Consider the following 14,188-nt stretch of genomic DNA (forward strand, 5'->3'; position numbering starts at 1 on the left):
TTAGGAAAATAAGACATTCAAAGCCCAATAAAGAAAAGTTTTATTTCTTCAGGTAGTTAAAGAAAATGATATCAGATGCAAAAAATATACCTTTTGCTTTGCTTTTCTCTTCACTTTCACATATGTACACTTCTCAAAATCTGTGCTATTTACAGACTGAAACATTAAGCAAGAGATGTTCGGTTTATGGGGATTTCCAGTCCCCCTTGCTTCACAAACAAACAAACAAAAAAATCCAAACAATAGTCTCCAAACTAATTCAAATGAAACAGCTCTTAGCATAAATGAGTAATCTTCACCAGTTCTCAGAGTTTAAAACCCCCAAACAATTCCTGAAAACAATTACAACCATTCCATTCGAAGACAGCTTCAGCAAAGCTCCTAAATCTAGCCTTCGCATCTTATTAAACTGAAATCTTTCAAAAACTCTTTTAACACATTGAAAAAAATAACACTATGTTGTGCAAGTGATTAAAGACTGAACAGTTCTGATAGATTCTTCGACAAAGTACATGGGTTAACATACTGTACATTACCAGTAGAGTTAGAAGAAATTAATGTTTGATATATCAATAACTGCAACTGAAAGGATTCCCTGCTTAAATGACTCATATAGCTCTTTATATTTGATCATCTAATATATGTTAGCTGACTGAAGTTCATTTAGGTGTGACATAAACATCAATTAAAAGGGTGTATGATCACCAACAGGAAAGGCATTCAGACTAACACAATACATCTACTATTCTTCAAAAAAAGCCATTTATCCAAACGAAACAAAAATGATCAATTGGACAGTTCACTAAGAAATATCTTTGGCAAATTCATGACAACATTTTCCTGTAATTTGAAGAGTTTTATTTGATTTTAAGTAGGCTATTTTAAATTGTAGTATCAATACAACCAATATAGTACACATTTGTGGAAACTGTAGGGTGGAAACGGTGCCCTCTAACTTTTCCCACAAAGGAAAATAGTGCCAGCCAATCATTTCAAACAAATGTCAATTTGATGTGACAAAAGGATAGTTTACAAACCAGCCGTCACATTTGAGCCAAACAGAATTCACACTGCTCGTGGTCAAATACCAACTCAGGAGGTAAGAGATTAATTCAAACATTATTTCTCCATCTGTATTTAAGACCTCTGACTGCAAAATGTAATGAGTAACTATTTGCCAAAACTAGAAATGCAAAGAAAGTAGAAAAAAAAAAAAAGGATTTTGAAACTGAAAATGGTGTCGGATACAAAAACTGGAGAACCGGGAACATTCAGAGCTTGGAGGGAATGAACACCCTCATCTAAGTGTCTTTTTTCTGACTTGACCGCCGAGTGTCTCTGCATTTGTGGCAATTAAATATGTCAGGCACATTAGACTTCTTAATTTTGGCGCAAGAGAGGTGCACCCACACGCTGCACTGACTACATTCAATCATGGGCCGTCCTGCAAAGGGTTTACCGCAGTAACAGGTGATTAAATCCCACGAATCGTCCCCTGTAAGGAAAAGATATATAAAATAAATAAAATATATATATATATAAAACAAAAGAAAAACTAAGTCCTACACATAAAAAAAAATATATATGTGTATGTACATAAATATACACACACAACCATACATAGATAAACACACACACAAACAACTGATCTAAATCTTCCTCGGTCCCTAATAAACTAACCTGACTCCACCATTATGTCTTCATCCGCTATCCAAGTCTCGCCTTCACTGGAGCTCATATCCGCCTCTTGGGTGGCCTCCTCCTTCTCCTCTTTCACCTGTGCCTGTAGTCTGCGCTCAGTCATTGCTCCCGGGTCCGAATGCTCCTCTCCATGGCCGAGACCATTCTCAGAGTCTGACTCGCTGTGGGCCGAGCTCTTAAGCTTCTTAAGGGCTTTGGACTGTTTGGGGTTTTTGCTGCGCTTGATCCTTGCACGTTTCTCGCCACCACTGCTACTGCTACTGCCAGCGCCTGAACCTAGAGAAAGACGCTTCAGCTTCTTGTCCTTTTTGCGTTCAGCTTTGCTGGCCACTTGGTCCTCATAGAAAGAGTCTTTTAAACGCATTTTGTCCATCATGGTACTGTCAGATGAGAGCCGCCGCATACTCTTGTTGCTCTTATTGGCACGAGCCTTGCGAACGAAGGTGTGGATGGTGTGCAAGTCCGACGTGCCGTGACTCCAGCTGGGAGCCATGTTAGAACTCGCTCCACCTAAAACACTGCCTTCTCCTGAAGCACCAGAGTTATTTGGAGAACTGGAGGATGCTGCCGACCATGGCCTTTCCTGCCGACAGAAACAGGCACACAAATCTCAATCTGGATGGATCGCATGAAATTTGGAATTAAAACACCAAAGCCATCACTGACATCTAGAAATACAGGTTCAAAAGACCAGTCAAAAGTTCAAGAGGACATTCAAAGGAAAATGTACATTGACAGTACAGGTTAAACCAGGAGTGCCCAATCCTGATCCTGGAGGGCCAACATCCTGTAGAGTTTAGCTCCAACTTGTCCCAAAACACCTGCCCAGAAGATTCTAGCAATCCTGAAAACCTTAATTACCTTGGTGCAGATGTGTTAAATTAGGGTTGGAGCCAAATTCTGCAGGACTGTGGCCTTCCAGGCGCAGGACAGGACACCCTTGGGTTGCACTCGGTAAATCTGCAGGTTATCACTGTTATCATCTGCTGGTCATCATGGTTAATTTCATAAAAATTCAACACTTTTTTTTTTAAACTCCTGACTTTAAAAACTATCAGCCAATTAATCAGTTAACTGGCACAAAGTTACAACTTGCCCACACCTAAATATTTTTGCATTGCACCAATAAACTTAGTTGAAGGAACTCCAAGTATAAACTAGATATTTACAGAAGCCTTAGACCAGTAGTAACGGTTGGAATTAAATAACAGATTTACTGAATTGCACCAACAAGCTCTTGTTTTACCTGAGAGACTTATGAATGGCTGGTGCAACCCTACCTAGCACATTAGTACAGGCTCCATGCCCTGAAATGGATGTCAAAATGTTGCAGCCCTTGGAGGTCTTTGGGAACAATAATTTTGCAAGGGCTTCGATACATAAAACCACACATATATGAGAAACAATGCTCCATTCTTACCTCCTTTGGAGAAGGGATGTAACCTGCATATGCAAGAACAAAACTGCAAAACTTGTTGAAGTCCTCCACTGTCCTCTTTCTTCTCTCTGATGGCTGGACATGAACATCAATCATTAGCATTGGGACAAGCACTGCCATCTGTAGGGTGAAATTTTTAATTTCCTTGTTCGACTTACCAGAGTCTCTGCTTTGCACTTCAGTAATGAATCTATGTAGCAAAAAGAAGGGGAAAGAATAACATTAATTCGTGGCTAAACAACAGGTTTGAACGAAAGAACGTTGCACGGAGTAGATTCGTGCCGTTTTCAGTCGTACAAACCTGGTAAAAAGTGCGTTTTCGACGGTAAGCTAACTAGCTAACTGTGTTGTTCCTCGCGACACCCTGTTGATCGAGGCGTAAAATTCAAGTGCGCAAAGCACCATTTTACATCCAAACATCCACACGGTTTGAGGGACTTAAACTGTGGAGAAAGCTAGACTAATTTAGCGACATACACGGTAAGCTAAACCGGTGATAAAGAAAACAGGACGCAACAGCAGCATGTGTCTTAAGCATTAATTATCGACGTCGAAACAAGTCAAGACAACTTAACTGGTTTGGAAACTCTTATAAAATCATATATGGTTGATTATGGAGTATTTACAAAAAAACAAATCAATAAGTGCTAAGCGGAGATCAGACACCATCGACAATACATTTACCGCGGCAAAACAATGGGTTACAGTCAGGCAGCGAAATGCTACAACGCTAATAAGCACAACACAGTGACCTGTATTAAAAAGGCAACATCTTTGTCTCAAATGGTATAAAAATATCAAATAAAAGGACGAACTGTGTATTAAACAAAAGGCAATCAACTGGCATCGGGTTAAAATGATCAACAGCAGCAACTAACGTTACTTTAAAAACAGAGCTGGTTTAAATGTTACTTGGCGAAGACAAAATGCGCAACGATGCGTAACTGCGGTTTTGGAAACGTGCACATTAAATCATTTAAACAGAAAGCAGTGGTTGGACATCAGCAATGTTTTTGAATCATACGAGTTACTGCTTAACGACTAGCTACAATCAACTCGACTAATTTTACTCCATTGCACAAGATAGCAACTTGGCCAATCCCTGTATGAACCAGCTCGTCAGCGCAAGTAAAATGTCCCCTACTACATTACCACGATCATACAGTACAGAGTGACTGGCAATGAATCAGGCTTACTAGAGAAAGCAGACTTATAAACTAAAGAGTATGTTAAATTACTACAGTATGAAAGCTGCTAACTGCTAAAGCTGCTAACGTTAGCTGACTCTGCTAAAACTGATCGTTAATGGGTGTTGCTTATCACAACATGGTTAAAGTTTAAATATTTAAAATCAAAGTCAAGATTTTTCCTTACCTTGGTGCTCGGACATTATTTCAAGCATTGTCGCCTAATAAACTCGATCCTCTTCAGTTGGATGACACCAAGCAGCGTCAATCTTCGCCCGGCTTGGGCGCAGCAAGCCCCGGCTGACCAGCTATAGTCTGGTTAGCTGGGCATCAGAATGACTTGTACGACGATTTTACTTCGTTTTACAAACGGATCCAATGGAATATCGCTGGATCTTGAGTCCCTGGAAGGATTAATTAACTTAATTTTGGTCAGCAAGAAGCGTTGCAAAAATAATCCAGCTTCTATTACCTAACGGACCACCAAGTGAAAAAGAACCAATAATAAAACCAAGGATCCAGCATTTTTTTTGTTTTGTTTTTTGCAAACGAATGTTAGTAATATAAATAAACTCTGCGTTCGGGCGATTATCCTTTTTGACGAAGGGGGAAAACGACCAAAGTTCCCAAAAAAAAAAAAATTACGTGTGCGTGTCGCCTCCGGCGCGCCTCACCAAAGTCGACGATGTCAACTGACTCAAGAAACCCCTTGCGGTGAAATTGCCGTTGCGATGTAAAATTTGCCTAAGTGTTAATGGGAAATGTAGTTCAACCAATGAGATTTTCCGACAGACTGCACTGAATGCAATGACAAATAAACAACAATACCCATGATTCATTGCGCTAGTCGCTGTTTTTATGGGAAATTGAGTATATCTGTTGCAAATCTTATGGTTTGTGTTTGCATTGTGCACATGATTAATAATAATACATTTATAAACTATCATCCTTCTATGCAGATATGTGGACATTTCAATCCAAGAAAGATCAGTAGTTAGTTAGACAGGCTTTACTTTCCTGTTCTTGTCGGTTGCCAATGACGTTTTACCATTGAACCTAATCTAGAGGAATGGCTAGAAGCTGTTTGCTATGAAATAACCATTTTACATGGAAAGGGGGCGCTAGGAAGCATTGGTTCACAGGAGACGCCTCTTCTTCTACTGTTGTTTAAATGGCGGTTGCATAGGAGACGCTGGTAAATAAAATTATTTAAATCTAGGAAATAGTTAGTACGGGTTAAATAAAGCTATATCGTTAAATAAAATATTAAAACTTAATAATGTCAAAAGGCCATTAAAAGTCTTAAATATCTTAAATAGCATAAAAAGTCTCAAATGTTATTATTTGTGGAGCCATTCAATTTAAGAATGGAAAGAGTGACAATTCTAATAAGTGAAATGTCACCATCGGCTGCCATTTAAATTCAATTGTTGATATCAACAATTGATTTGTTACTAGTTGAAATTCCAATTTCACATATCAGAAATACAATTCTTACTCGTAAATCCTTTATTTTCGATATCAAGAATTCAATTGTCACTAGTTAAAATGTCTGTTCTTGATATCAACAACTGAATTGCTACAAGAATGTACATTTTTTATATCAATAATTCGATTTTCATAATTCGAGACGTTGGTGTCCGTGCCAGTGTCTGTTCCGAAGAAGTTGGTGTCCATTCCGGAGATGGTGGTGTCCGTGCCGGAGACGGTGGTGTTTGTGTCGGAGACTTTGGTGTCCGTTCCGGAGATGGTGGTGTCCGTGCCAGAGACGGTGGTTGGTGTACGTGCCGGAGACGGTGGTGTCTGTGGCGGTGTCCGTGCCGGAGACAGTGGTGTTGTTTCCGGAGACGGTGGTGTCCTTTCCGGAGATGTTGGTGTCCATTCCGGAGACGTTGGTGTCCGTTCGGAGACGGTGGTGTCCGTGCTGTTGTCCGTGCCGGTGGTGTCTGTGCCGGAGACGGTGGTGTCCGTGCCGTTGTCCGTGCCGGTGGTGTCCTTTCCGGAGACGGTGGTGTCCTTTCCGGAGACTTTGGTGTCCGTGCCGGAGACTTTGGTGTCCGTTCCGGAGACGGTGGTGTCTGTGGCGGTATCCGTGCCGGAGACAGTGGTGTCCTTTCCAGAGACGGTGGTGTCCGTGCTGGAGACGTTGGTGTTCTTTCCGGAGACTGTGGTGTCCATGCCGGAGACGGTGGTGTCCGTGCCCGGAGATGGTGGTATCTGTGTCGGAGACTTTGGTGTCCGTTCCGGAGATTGTGGTGTCCATGCCGGAGATGGTGGTGTCCGTGCCGGAGACGGTGGTGTCCGTGCACTTGTCCGTGCCGGAGACGGCGGAGACGTGCCAGAGACGTTGGTGTCCATGCAGGTGTCCGAGACGGTGGTTTCCATTCTGGAGACATTGGTGTCCGTGACGGAGACGTTGGTGTCTGTGTCGGAGACTTTGGTGTCAGTTCCGGAGACGGTGGTGTCTGTGGCAGTGTCCGTGCCAGAGACGGTGGTGTCCTTTCCGAAGACGTTGGTGTCCGTTCCGGAGACGGTGGTGTCCGTGCCGGAGACGTTGGTGTCAGTGCCGGAGACGGTGGTGTCTGTGCCAGAGTCGTTGGTGTCTGTTCAGAAGACGTTGGTGTCCGTGCCGGAGATGGTGGTGTCTGTTACGGAGACGTTGATGTCCGCTCGGGGTACGGTGGTGTCCGTGCCAGAGATGGTGATGTCCATTCCGGAGACGGTGGTGTCTGTGCCAGAGACTTTGGTATATTCCAAAGATTTTAATTTTGGTGCATTTTTCTCTCTATAGAGTGTTGATATGGCATCTAGTAAATACACTAATATAAGTTTCATCATGCTAGCATGTGTGGAAGTATTTAAAACAAGGGTGTTACAACTAGCCCCGCTTTAGGTTGTGCCCCGCTCTCCCCTATCCCTGGGGGTACGTCAGGTGATAGAAGGGGGAACGCGAACAAAATGCGTTTATTTAATTCTACCCCACCTTAAAATAACATTAAAACTGAGCATGTATTTCTAGCTGGTAAAATGCTGTAAATACATGACATCCGATCAAATTACCTCATCTTTTGCAGTCAAAACTGACTGCATTCACTCAACAATGCTGCGTTGGCTAATCGCGCGATAGCCTACTGCTGTTCTCGACCATGTAGCCTACCTTTGTAAAATTGGGGATTTAGCACTTACTAGCATGAAGAACAAATATAGACAGACTGTGCATAGAGATCGATTTAAGATTTAAACTCTCTTCGATACAAAAACATACCCTGTGTGAGTTCCTGTGTTTAATGTTGATCACATGAATCGAATATCCACACGATTGCAAATGTAATTTTAAACACAGTATTGTCAGTATTTTTTTTCAACAAAATAATAGCTCAACGAAAGCCACAGCAGAACAGCAGCACACAGCAGTGTTTGTGAATGAATTTGTAGCTTTGAACAAATCGTGAGAGTCAATGATTCAATGATTTATTCATAATTACAGCCAGTTGCTTCGTTACTGAATAAATTACTGACTCGACTCACTCATAAAGACAGTGACTTGCCGCCACCTAATGGCGGTTTTAATTTGATATTTAAAAGCATCATTTCGTTTTTTACCATCATTGCATATTTCTCTATTGAACTTTTTTATTTATTTAAAGCATTATTTATATTATAAAGGAAATTGTAAAGGTAAAAAATGCACTGGAAAAATCGATTTAAGGGGGCAAATATTGCCTCTTAGGCTATTGAAAAAGGTGTGACGTACAAGGATGTTAAAAGCCTTAGGGGGTACGATACTCTAAAAAGTTTGAGAACTTAACTGTACAAATGGTATAATGTTTACAAAAATGTTTTATTTTTCGTTTTGGTTGTATTGTGTTTTCATTTGATGCATTAGAACAAAGTGTGAAGAAAACAACAATTTTCGTTTTGAAGAGAGAACACTATGATCTGGGCTGCGTTCAGCCCCGACAAAAACTTCCAAAATGTATTTTAAATGAAAACGGTGGTGCGTTGAACACCGTTCTGATGACTTAAGAGTTGCAACTATGGCAGCTGAGAAGGCCATTCTTTGTGTTCTTTTTGAAGAATTTTCGGAGCCTGATGAAATTTAAATACGTGTTTAATACTGCAAAATACGCTCGATGTTACAGTCACTGCCCTTGCCATCCAGAATAAAAGAGAACATCCCAATCGAGTGAAGGGATTTGTGGAAACTGACTAAACAAAAACAAACAAACTAATAATAAATAAACAAGGAGGCGTTTCTCTGACTGGATGTTCTTCCTCCATTTTTGGCATAGGCTACTGGCGCTTAAAGAGGAGTGTGGGAAATCCAGTTCTCATTAATATTCATAAACTCATTACCATAAGCTATTCTTACCTGTAAAAATTACATTTCTAGAATACTATTTTCACTAGTTAAAATGATAATTCTTGATATCAACAATTGAATTTCAACTAGTAAAAACTATAATTCTTGATATCTGAGACCCTAAAGGGACATGGTGAAGGAAAAAATATGAAACGGAGGGGAAAAAAAATATGTCAGTGCTTTTGTGTTCTCTCGCAAATGTTTTGAGTTCTCCAGAGAAACTTTGCGTTCCCTCGCAAAAACTTTTGCATTCCGCAGAGAAAACGTTTTATTTGCTCGCAAAGAGCTCAAAGGTTTTTCAACTGAATGCCGAGTTTCTTGGGGGAACGCAAAACATTTGCCAGAGAACGCAAAAGCTCTGACTGTGTCTCATACTCTCTTGAGTAGGTAGGCTGCTCATTTTTAGTATGTTCTATCTATATAGTATGAGAGTGTGTAGTATGAATGTAATCTGGACGTGCTACATTGTCATTGTCATGTGACCTATCAGTGTTTTTTTGTCGCTTCACTGCTATTCATGAATCCTCTCCCGTGGCCACATGGGATAGTAAAGTGTCCATCGTATGCACACTTCATAATCTTGCCGGAAGAAGTAGGTCATCTGGGTACTTTTAGCCTACTCTTACATTTTTCTTTTGTCTAAAAAAAACTATAATAAAATATAATCAAAAGGCTGAAAATCAAGGTTTTATTAAGCTATTTGTAACTATATCGCCATTTCAGCTGCGCAGATTAATGTGACATAACATTCTTTTTAATCTTTGTTTTTGCTGCAAAATTGTTATTTCTGACTTTCTGAGCCATCGAGCGCCCCCTGTAGGAAATAAAAATGATACAAGCTAAAAATGCATGCATAAACCGCTCTATTGATTTCAGTTCACTGACCAAACCCCTTAACAACGAAATCAGCTATTGCTTCCACGACAGTTTCCACCTCGAATGCTTCACACAGGCAGTACTGTATTGCCTTGACAGGGCTCTTGATCACACGCAAAGGCACGTATAAATTAATTGTTGAAGAAGATAATGTCCGAGAAGGACCTTAAAACATCGCAGGACCTGACTGTTGTGGTGAGTGTTTGATTTTCACCGAGCTACAATGCTGGGTCGTGCACTTTTACAGCCGCCTAATATTTAGTCACGCTCACTCCACTAGCCAAAGTATAGTTTAATCGGTGTATAATACTGAGAAGTGTTAAGTGTTGTGATTTGCCTGACTTCATTAATCGTTGTGTCTTGAACTCGTACTGACAGATCACTCTAACGAGTTCCTTAAGCAAATGTTTTCTTTCTTCATCAATCTATAGTTAAGTTAAATTAGAATGTATTTATCATTTATTTTCAGGAGGGTAATGAAATGAGAGCTTTCTTTATTTCAATGTCAGGTATCTTGTGTGATTACAGTTACACGATGATGTTGAGAGGTTTCCCTTGTTACTATGGTTTCAGTTCCACGCGTGGGCGGAGAGCATGCCCTTAAACTGCTGTTTTTACTCCTGTGTGGGAAGCCCACGCAAAACCCACACGATTCTAGATATTTCTTTTATGCTAGTTGTTCATTCACAATTTTAGTGAAACTGCTCTGTTTAGTCTGATTGCTTGTTTCGTTTTTACGTTAACATTTTTCTTTTATTCAATTCAGGTACAGACATTGCTGCAGCAGATGCAGGACAAGTTCCAGACCATGTCAGACCAGATCATTGGGCGGAATATCCTTTTGCATATAGTAATTGCTGAATTGAGTGGAATACACTAGCTATGTATTGTATGCCATTAAAACCTGATTCATGCTTCCTAGCTTGATTATGAGATGATAGGTTCTTCAAAAACGATTTTGTCTTAATTCTAATACTTGATGAGATGAGTACGCGAATCGATGACCTGGAGAAGAACATCTCTGATCTCATGACTCAGGCAGGCGTGGATGAGTTAGAGGACGAGATAAAAGTCTCTGAGACCTCTGGAACCGCTTGAAGGCCATGACCAACATCATCTTAGTAAGTGTAGGTGGTGCTATTGCCACTTTGAAGAAGCCTTGTTACCATTTAGAGAACACTTACATTCCATAAATTGTGGTAGAACATGTATTTGACATTACATTTGGATTCTTCTGCTTGTGAAACAGTATATAAAGAAAGTCACATAGTCATTTTTTTTCCAAACAAAGTTATTTGTAAATTTAAGTCAGGTTGTTGTCTTGTGATCATGTATTTCTGTTTTGTTTACGTTTGCTATCTTTTCCCTTTCAGACTGCCAAGGAACACAGTGAAGACCTTCTACTGCAGTATCAGAATTTTTAAATGAAGTGTGAATTAATCCTTTTTTAAGCAATTCATTAAAAATGGTGCTTGCCTATGTGTATTACATATTATATTACATATTGTAAGGTTAATTAGATTACTGGCCTGAAGATTAAGATATTAAAATCTTCTTTTGTATTTATTCATTGTAATGACAGGGGGAAATCATGTTGTTCCTGCATGTTTTGCTGATTATTAAAAACCCCATAAAACTACTTGATGATCACAGTTTTCTTTCCTATTAAAACAGAAAATAGGCAGGGGTGTATTGAAGGACACGTCCCTTGTTATATAACCAATAGCATAGAGCAAATTATTTAAATAATGCCATGCAGTGTAACTATTATTATTTTTTGCATTTCATTGACAAAGAATTTAATCAGAATACATGGCTACATTTAAATGGCCTTCAATGAAAAGTTTATGCAGCCAGTCGGTGTGGTTATGGCATCTACCAGCAGGGGTTAACTGGGCCAAACCAAAGTCCCAAAAGTTTTTGGCTAAACCTTCACTAGCGACTAGGATCAAAGACAGCAGATCAGCTAAACCCCTGTAGATGTGAATTTTTATCCTAAATCTGTTTATCTTGTACTGGCATCAACATTTAGAGGGAATGAGGTCTATTATGGGTTTGCCTGTTACATTTTTGACAAAAAAAACACCCAGTTAGATACTAATGACTGAATGGCTTGTTGACACATAAATAATGTTTTAAAATGGAAATATTAATTGATTCAAATCATTGATTGTATTACTTGCTGTTTACAAAAATGAAGCTGGGTCTATTTTACCATACAGATTGTTCTACAACCCTTTTAGGCACATATTTTAGATTTGGATTATATTCTACATCAGACTTGTATACGTTGATTTGAAACCTGCTGACAAGATCGATTAAGTCCTTCTGGAAAGTTCATATTTTATGAGTTGGGAATTCAGTTGGGAATTCCCTTCTCTTAATTAACTACACAAAAACACATCAAGGTTTTTAAACTATACTTCTAAAAAATGAAGAACAATGAATGTGCATACAATTTGATATTTTGTTGTAAATAAAACAGCTTGACAACAGTACTGCTAAATACATAAACCGACACGTTTCTCACGAACACGCCCCTAAATCGTAAACTCGGGAATTCTCACTCGTATTTATGACGTTTGTGGTGGATTCATAAATACGTAAATCGTAAATACGATCTTTCCGACAATGCTAGTGTTTAGCTTGCTAATGCTAACCCGAAATCACCACGTTAGTTCCCTTGCCAATAACTAGCTGACACTGACTTCCCCCCGCTCAGCCACACAACATGCGCATTTATCAGCACATTAACTTACATTAATTCCGCACAGGTAAAAGCCTCATACAATAAATTATTCATAATTCCACCACATTGCAAACAGAGTCGATAAAAGCTGTGCGATTTAACCGAGGCAACGGCTCTAGGTGGTAGCCTGCCGTTTATTACTGGGTTTATTATTTGGACTCTTTCTGCGACAAAAGCACGATTTTCCTAACATAGTAAACAATGACTCATAGATGAGGTGTGCTAGCTCGAAAATATTTTTGCATGAATAACTTCAATGAAAGTAAATGATAAGACTTATAAGAATTGGAGACTTTATTGTATATATTTTTATACAATTTTATCAAATTGTACAGTACAACAATACAGTATATCATACAATTATGGCTGAGATGGCATGCAACATTCTGACATTCTGAAGTCATGTCTTCACAAATAAAAAATGACCAGCAATGTCCACTTGGTGGAGCTATTTAGTTATTGAAACATTTTTTTCTACAGTTGTTGTTTTTTTCTACATCGATATTGCTGTATCTATTTGAAATCTTGTTATAAGATGCATATTCAGTCACGTTGTTGTTTGAATTGACCAGGCAGAATCAATTAGCTGTCAATAAATGTTAACATTAAAGTTAAAATTGCAAGATCCTGTCTGAATTATTCCTTTAGGGAGTAGTCCCAAATGTTTTGTTTTCTTACAAAATTTCTTTCAGAAAATGATCGAGTAGCCTAATCCATGTGGTGTTTTGTGTCTTGGTGATAGTGACATCTGAGACAAAAGATAGCCTGCTCATTGCCAATGTGTTATAATGTTTGCATGCATCTATATAGTTGCATTTGTGCAACAATAGGGGATATATTTTTTATTTTTCAAGAGTTGGAAATTAGATTCCCTTCTTTTTCTCAAAGCTGAAAGTCTCAACACACTTGATAGAGGTAATTTTATACCTCAGCTGGGAGTACACTTTCCCTCTGGAGTCTGGATGTAACATAAAGTGGACCATTTTCTTTTGCTCTCTCTCTCTCTCTCTCTCTCTTTCTCTCACTCTTTCTCTCACTCTTTTTTGCCCTTCACTGTGTGAATTTTATCACAACAACCCATAAGACAAAACTCTTCAGCCTTTTGGATTTTGCAGTTTTTTTCTTTACACTTCATATAGCATTACACATCCCTCAGATTTAAAGGGAATCTTTTTTTTACTCTCTACATTTGACATTTAATGTCTGTCTGTATGAGTGTTGATATGATAAAAAGATAGAGCACCATGCATTTTGGCCGCAGATGTGGTTAAATAAGATCTGTTTATTCAAATACCTGGAAGGAGAGATATAACAGCCCGATGGACAATCTAATCTTTGCTATCTAATCTACTCATGCTTTGTAATTTAACCAACTGCTTATAAACTGTGGTTCTCTTTCCCCTTCTGTGGCAGGATGTTTCTTCTCTTCTGATCACTTTTACATCTCAAGTCGTCACCACGATCCATTAGAAGTGTCATGGGAAGCATAGAATAACAGGGGAGTGGCTGAGCATTTTCCTCTTTAGGACTCCACTCTATTACATGGCTAAAACTGAACTGAGGTCATAATACATTCAGTGATGTTACTTTTGTTAGTATTTTATATTTTCTGAAACAGATTAAACATTCGTTCAGACATTTTCACATGTCATCGATGAGTTTTTCCTCTTTCCTGAGAGTAGGCCAGGCACGTTATAATGCATAAGACTGATTGCATAATGGTTACAGACTGCATTTGATGAGGGTCAGAGGTAAGGAGAGCAGCCAAAGCTTTTCTGTTTGAAAGCCTTTTATCAGAGGTGCATGTGATGTGATTCAAGACATAGCCTGCTTAACTACGGTATTAAATTGCTTTTGTGATCTTGTGTAAGAAC

General features: G+C 39.2%; 2 protein-coding genes across 2 annotated transcripts; one reads left to right on the forward strand and one right to left on the reverse strand.

Moving 5' to 3' along the window:
• Positions 1–23: 23 nt before the first annotated feature.
• Positions 24–5,020, reverse strand: phf23b (PHD finger protein 23b). Its single transcript, XM_084403498.1, has 5 exons — positions 4,514–5,020; positions 3,298–3,329; positions 3,122–3,214; positions 1,681–2,284; positions 24–1,495 (listed from the first exon to the last, which is right to left on the reverse strand). Exons 1-5 carry the CDS (start codon positions 4,539–4,541, stop codon positions 1,302–1,304), a joined length of 951 nt encoding a protein of 316 aa, XP_084259624.1. The 5' UTR covers positions 4,542–5,020; the 3' UTR covers positions 24–1,301.
• Positions 5,021–9,568: 4,548 nt separating this feature from the next.
• hsbp1a (heat shock factor binding protein 1a) lies at positions 9,569–11,204 on the forward strand. The gene is made up of 4 exons (XM_084403505.1): positions 9,569–9,760; positions 10,332–10,398; positions 10,542–10,686; positions 10,939–11,204. The coding sequence occupies exons 1-3, from the start codon at positions 9,716–9,718 to the stop codon at positions 10,661–10,663; spliced, it is 234 nt and encodes a 77-aa protein (XP_084259631.1). The 5' UTR covers positions 9,569–9,715; the 3' UTR covers positions 10,664–10,686; positions 10,939–11,204.
• The last annotated feature ends 2,984 nt before the right edge of the window (positions 11,205–14,188 follow it).

This window comes from Rutilus rutilus, assembly GCF_951802725.1.
Source record: "Rutilus rutilus genome assembly, chromosome: 3".
Taxonomy (NCBI): Eukaryota; Metazoa; Chordata; class Actinopteri; order Cypriniformes; family Leuciscidae; genus Rutilus; species Rutilus rutilus.

Bases quoted from the DNA above. Each gene is read 5' to 3' on its own strand.
- phf23b (XM_084403498.1), bottom strand. From the start codon at position 4,541: ATGCTTGAAATAATGTCCGAGCACCAAG. The intron at 2,285-3,121 runs GTAAGAATGGAG...TTCTGTCGGCAG, and splicing joins ACATCCCTTCTCCAAAGGAG to GAAAGGCCATGGTCGGCAGC. The intron at 1,496-1,680 runs GTTAGTTTATTA...TTTTCCTTACAG, and splicing joins AGACATAATGGTGGAGTCAG to GGGACGATTCGTGGGATTTA.
- hsbp1a (XM_084403505.1), top strand. From the start codon at position 9,716: ATGTCCGAGAAGGACCTTAAAACATCGCAGGACCTGACTGTTGTG. The intron at 9,761-10,331 runs GTGAGTGTTTGA...TATTCAATTCAG, and splicing joins CGCAGGACCTGACTGTTGTG to GTACAGACATTGCTGCAGCA. The intron at 10,399-10,541 runs ATATCCTTTTGC...TAATTCTAATAC, and splicing joins AGACCAGATCATTGGGCGGA to TTGATGAGATGAGTACGCGA.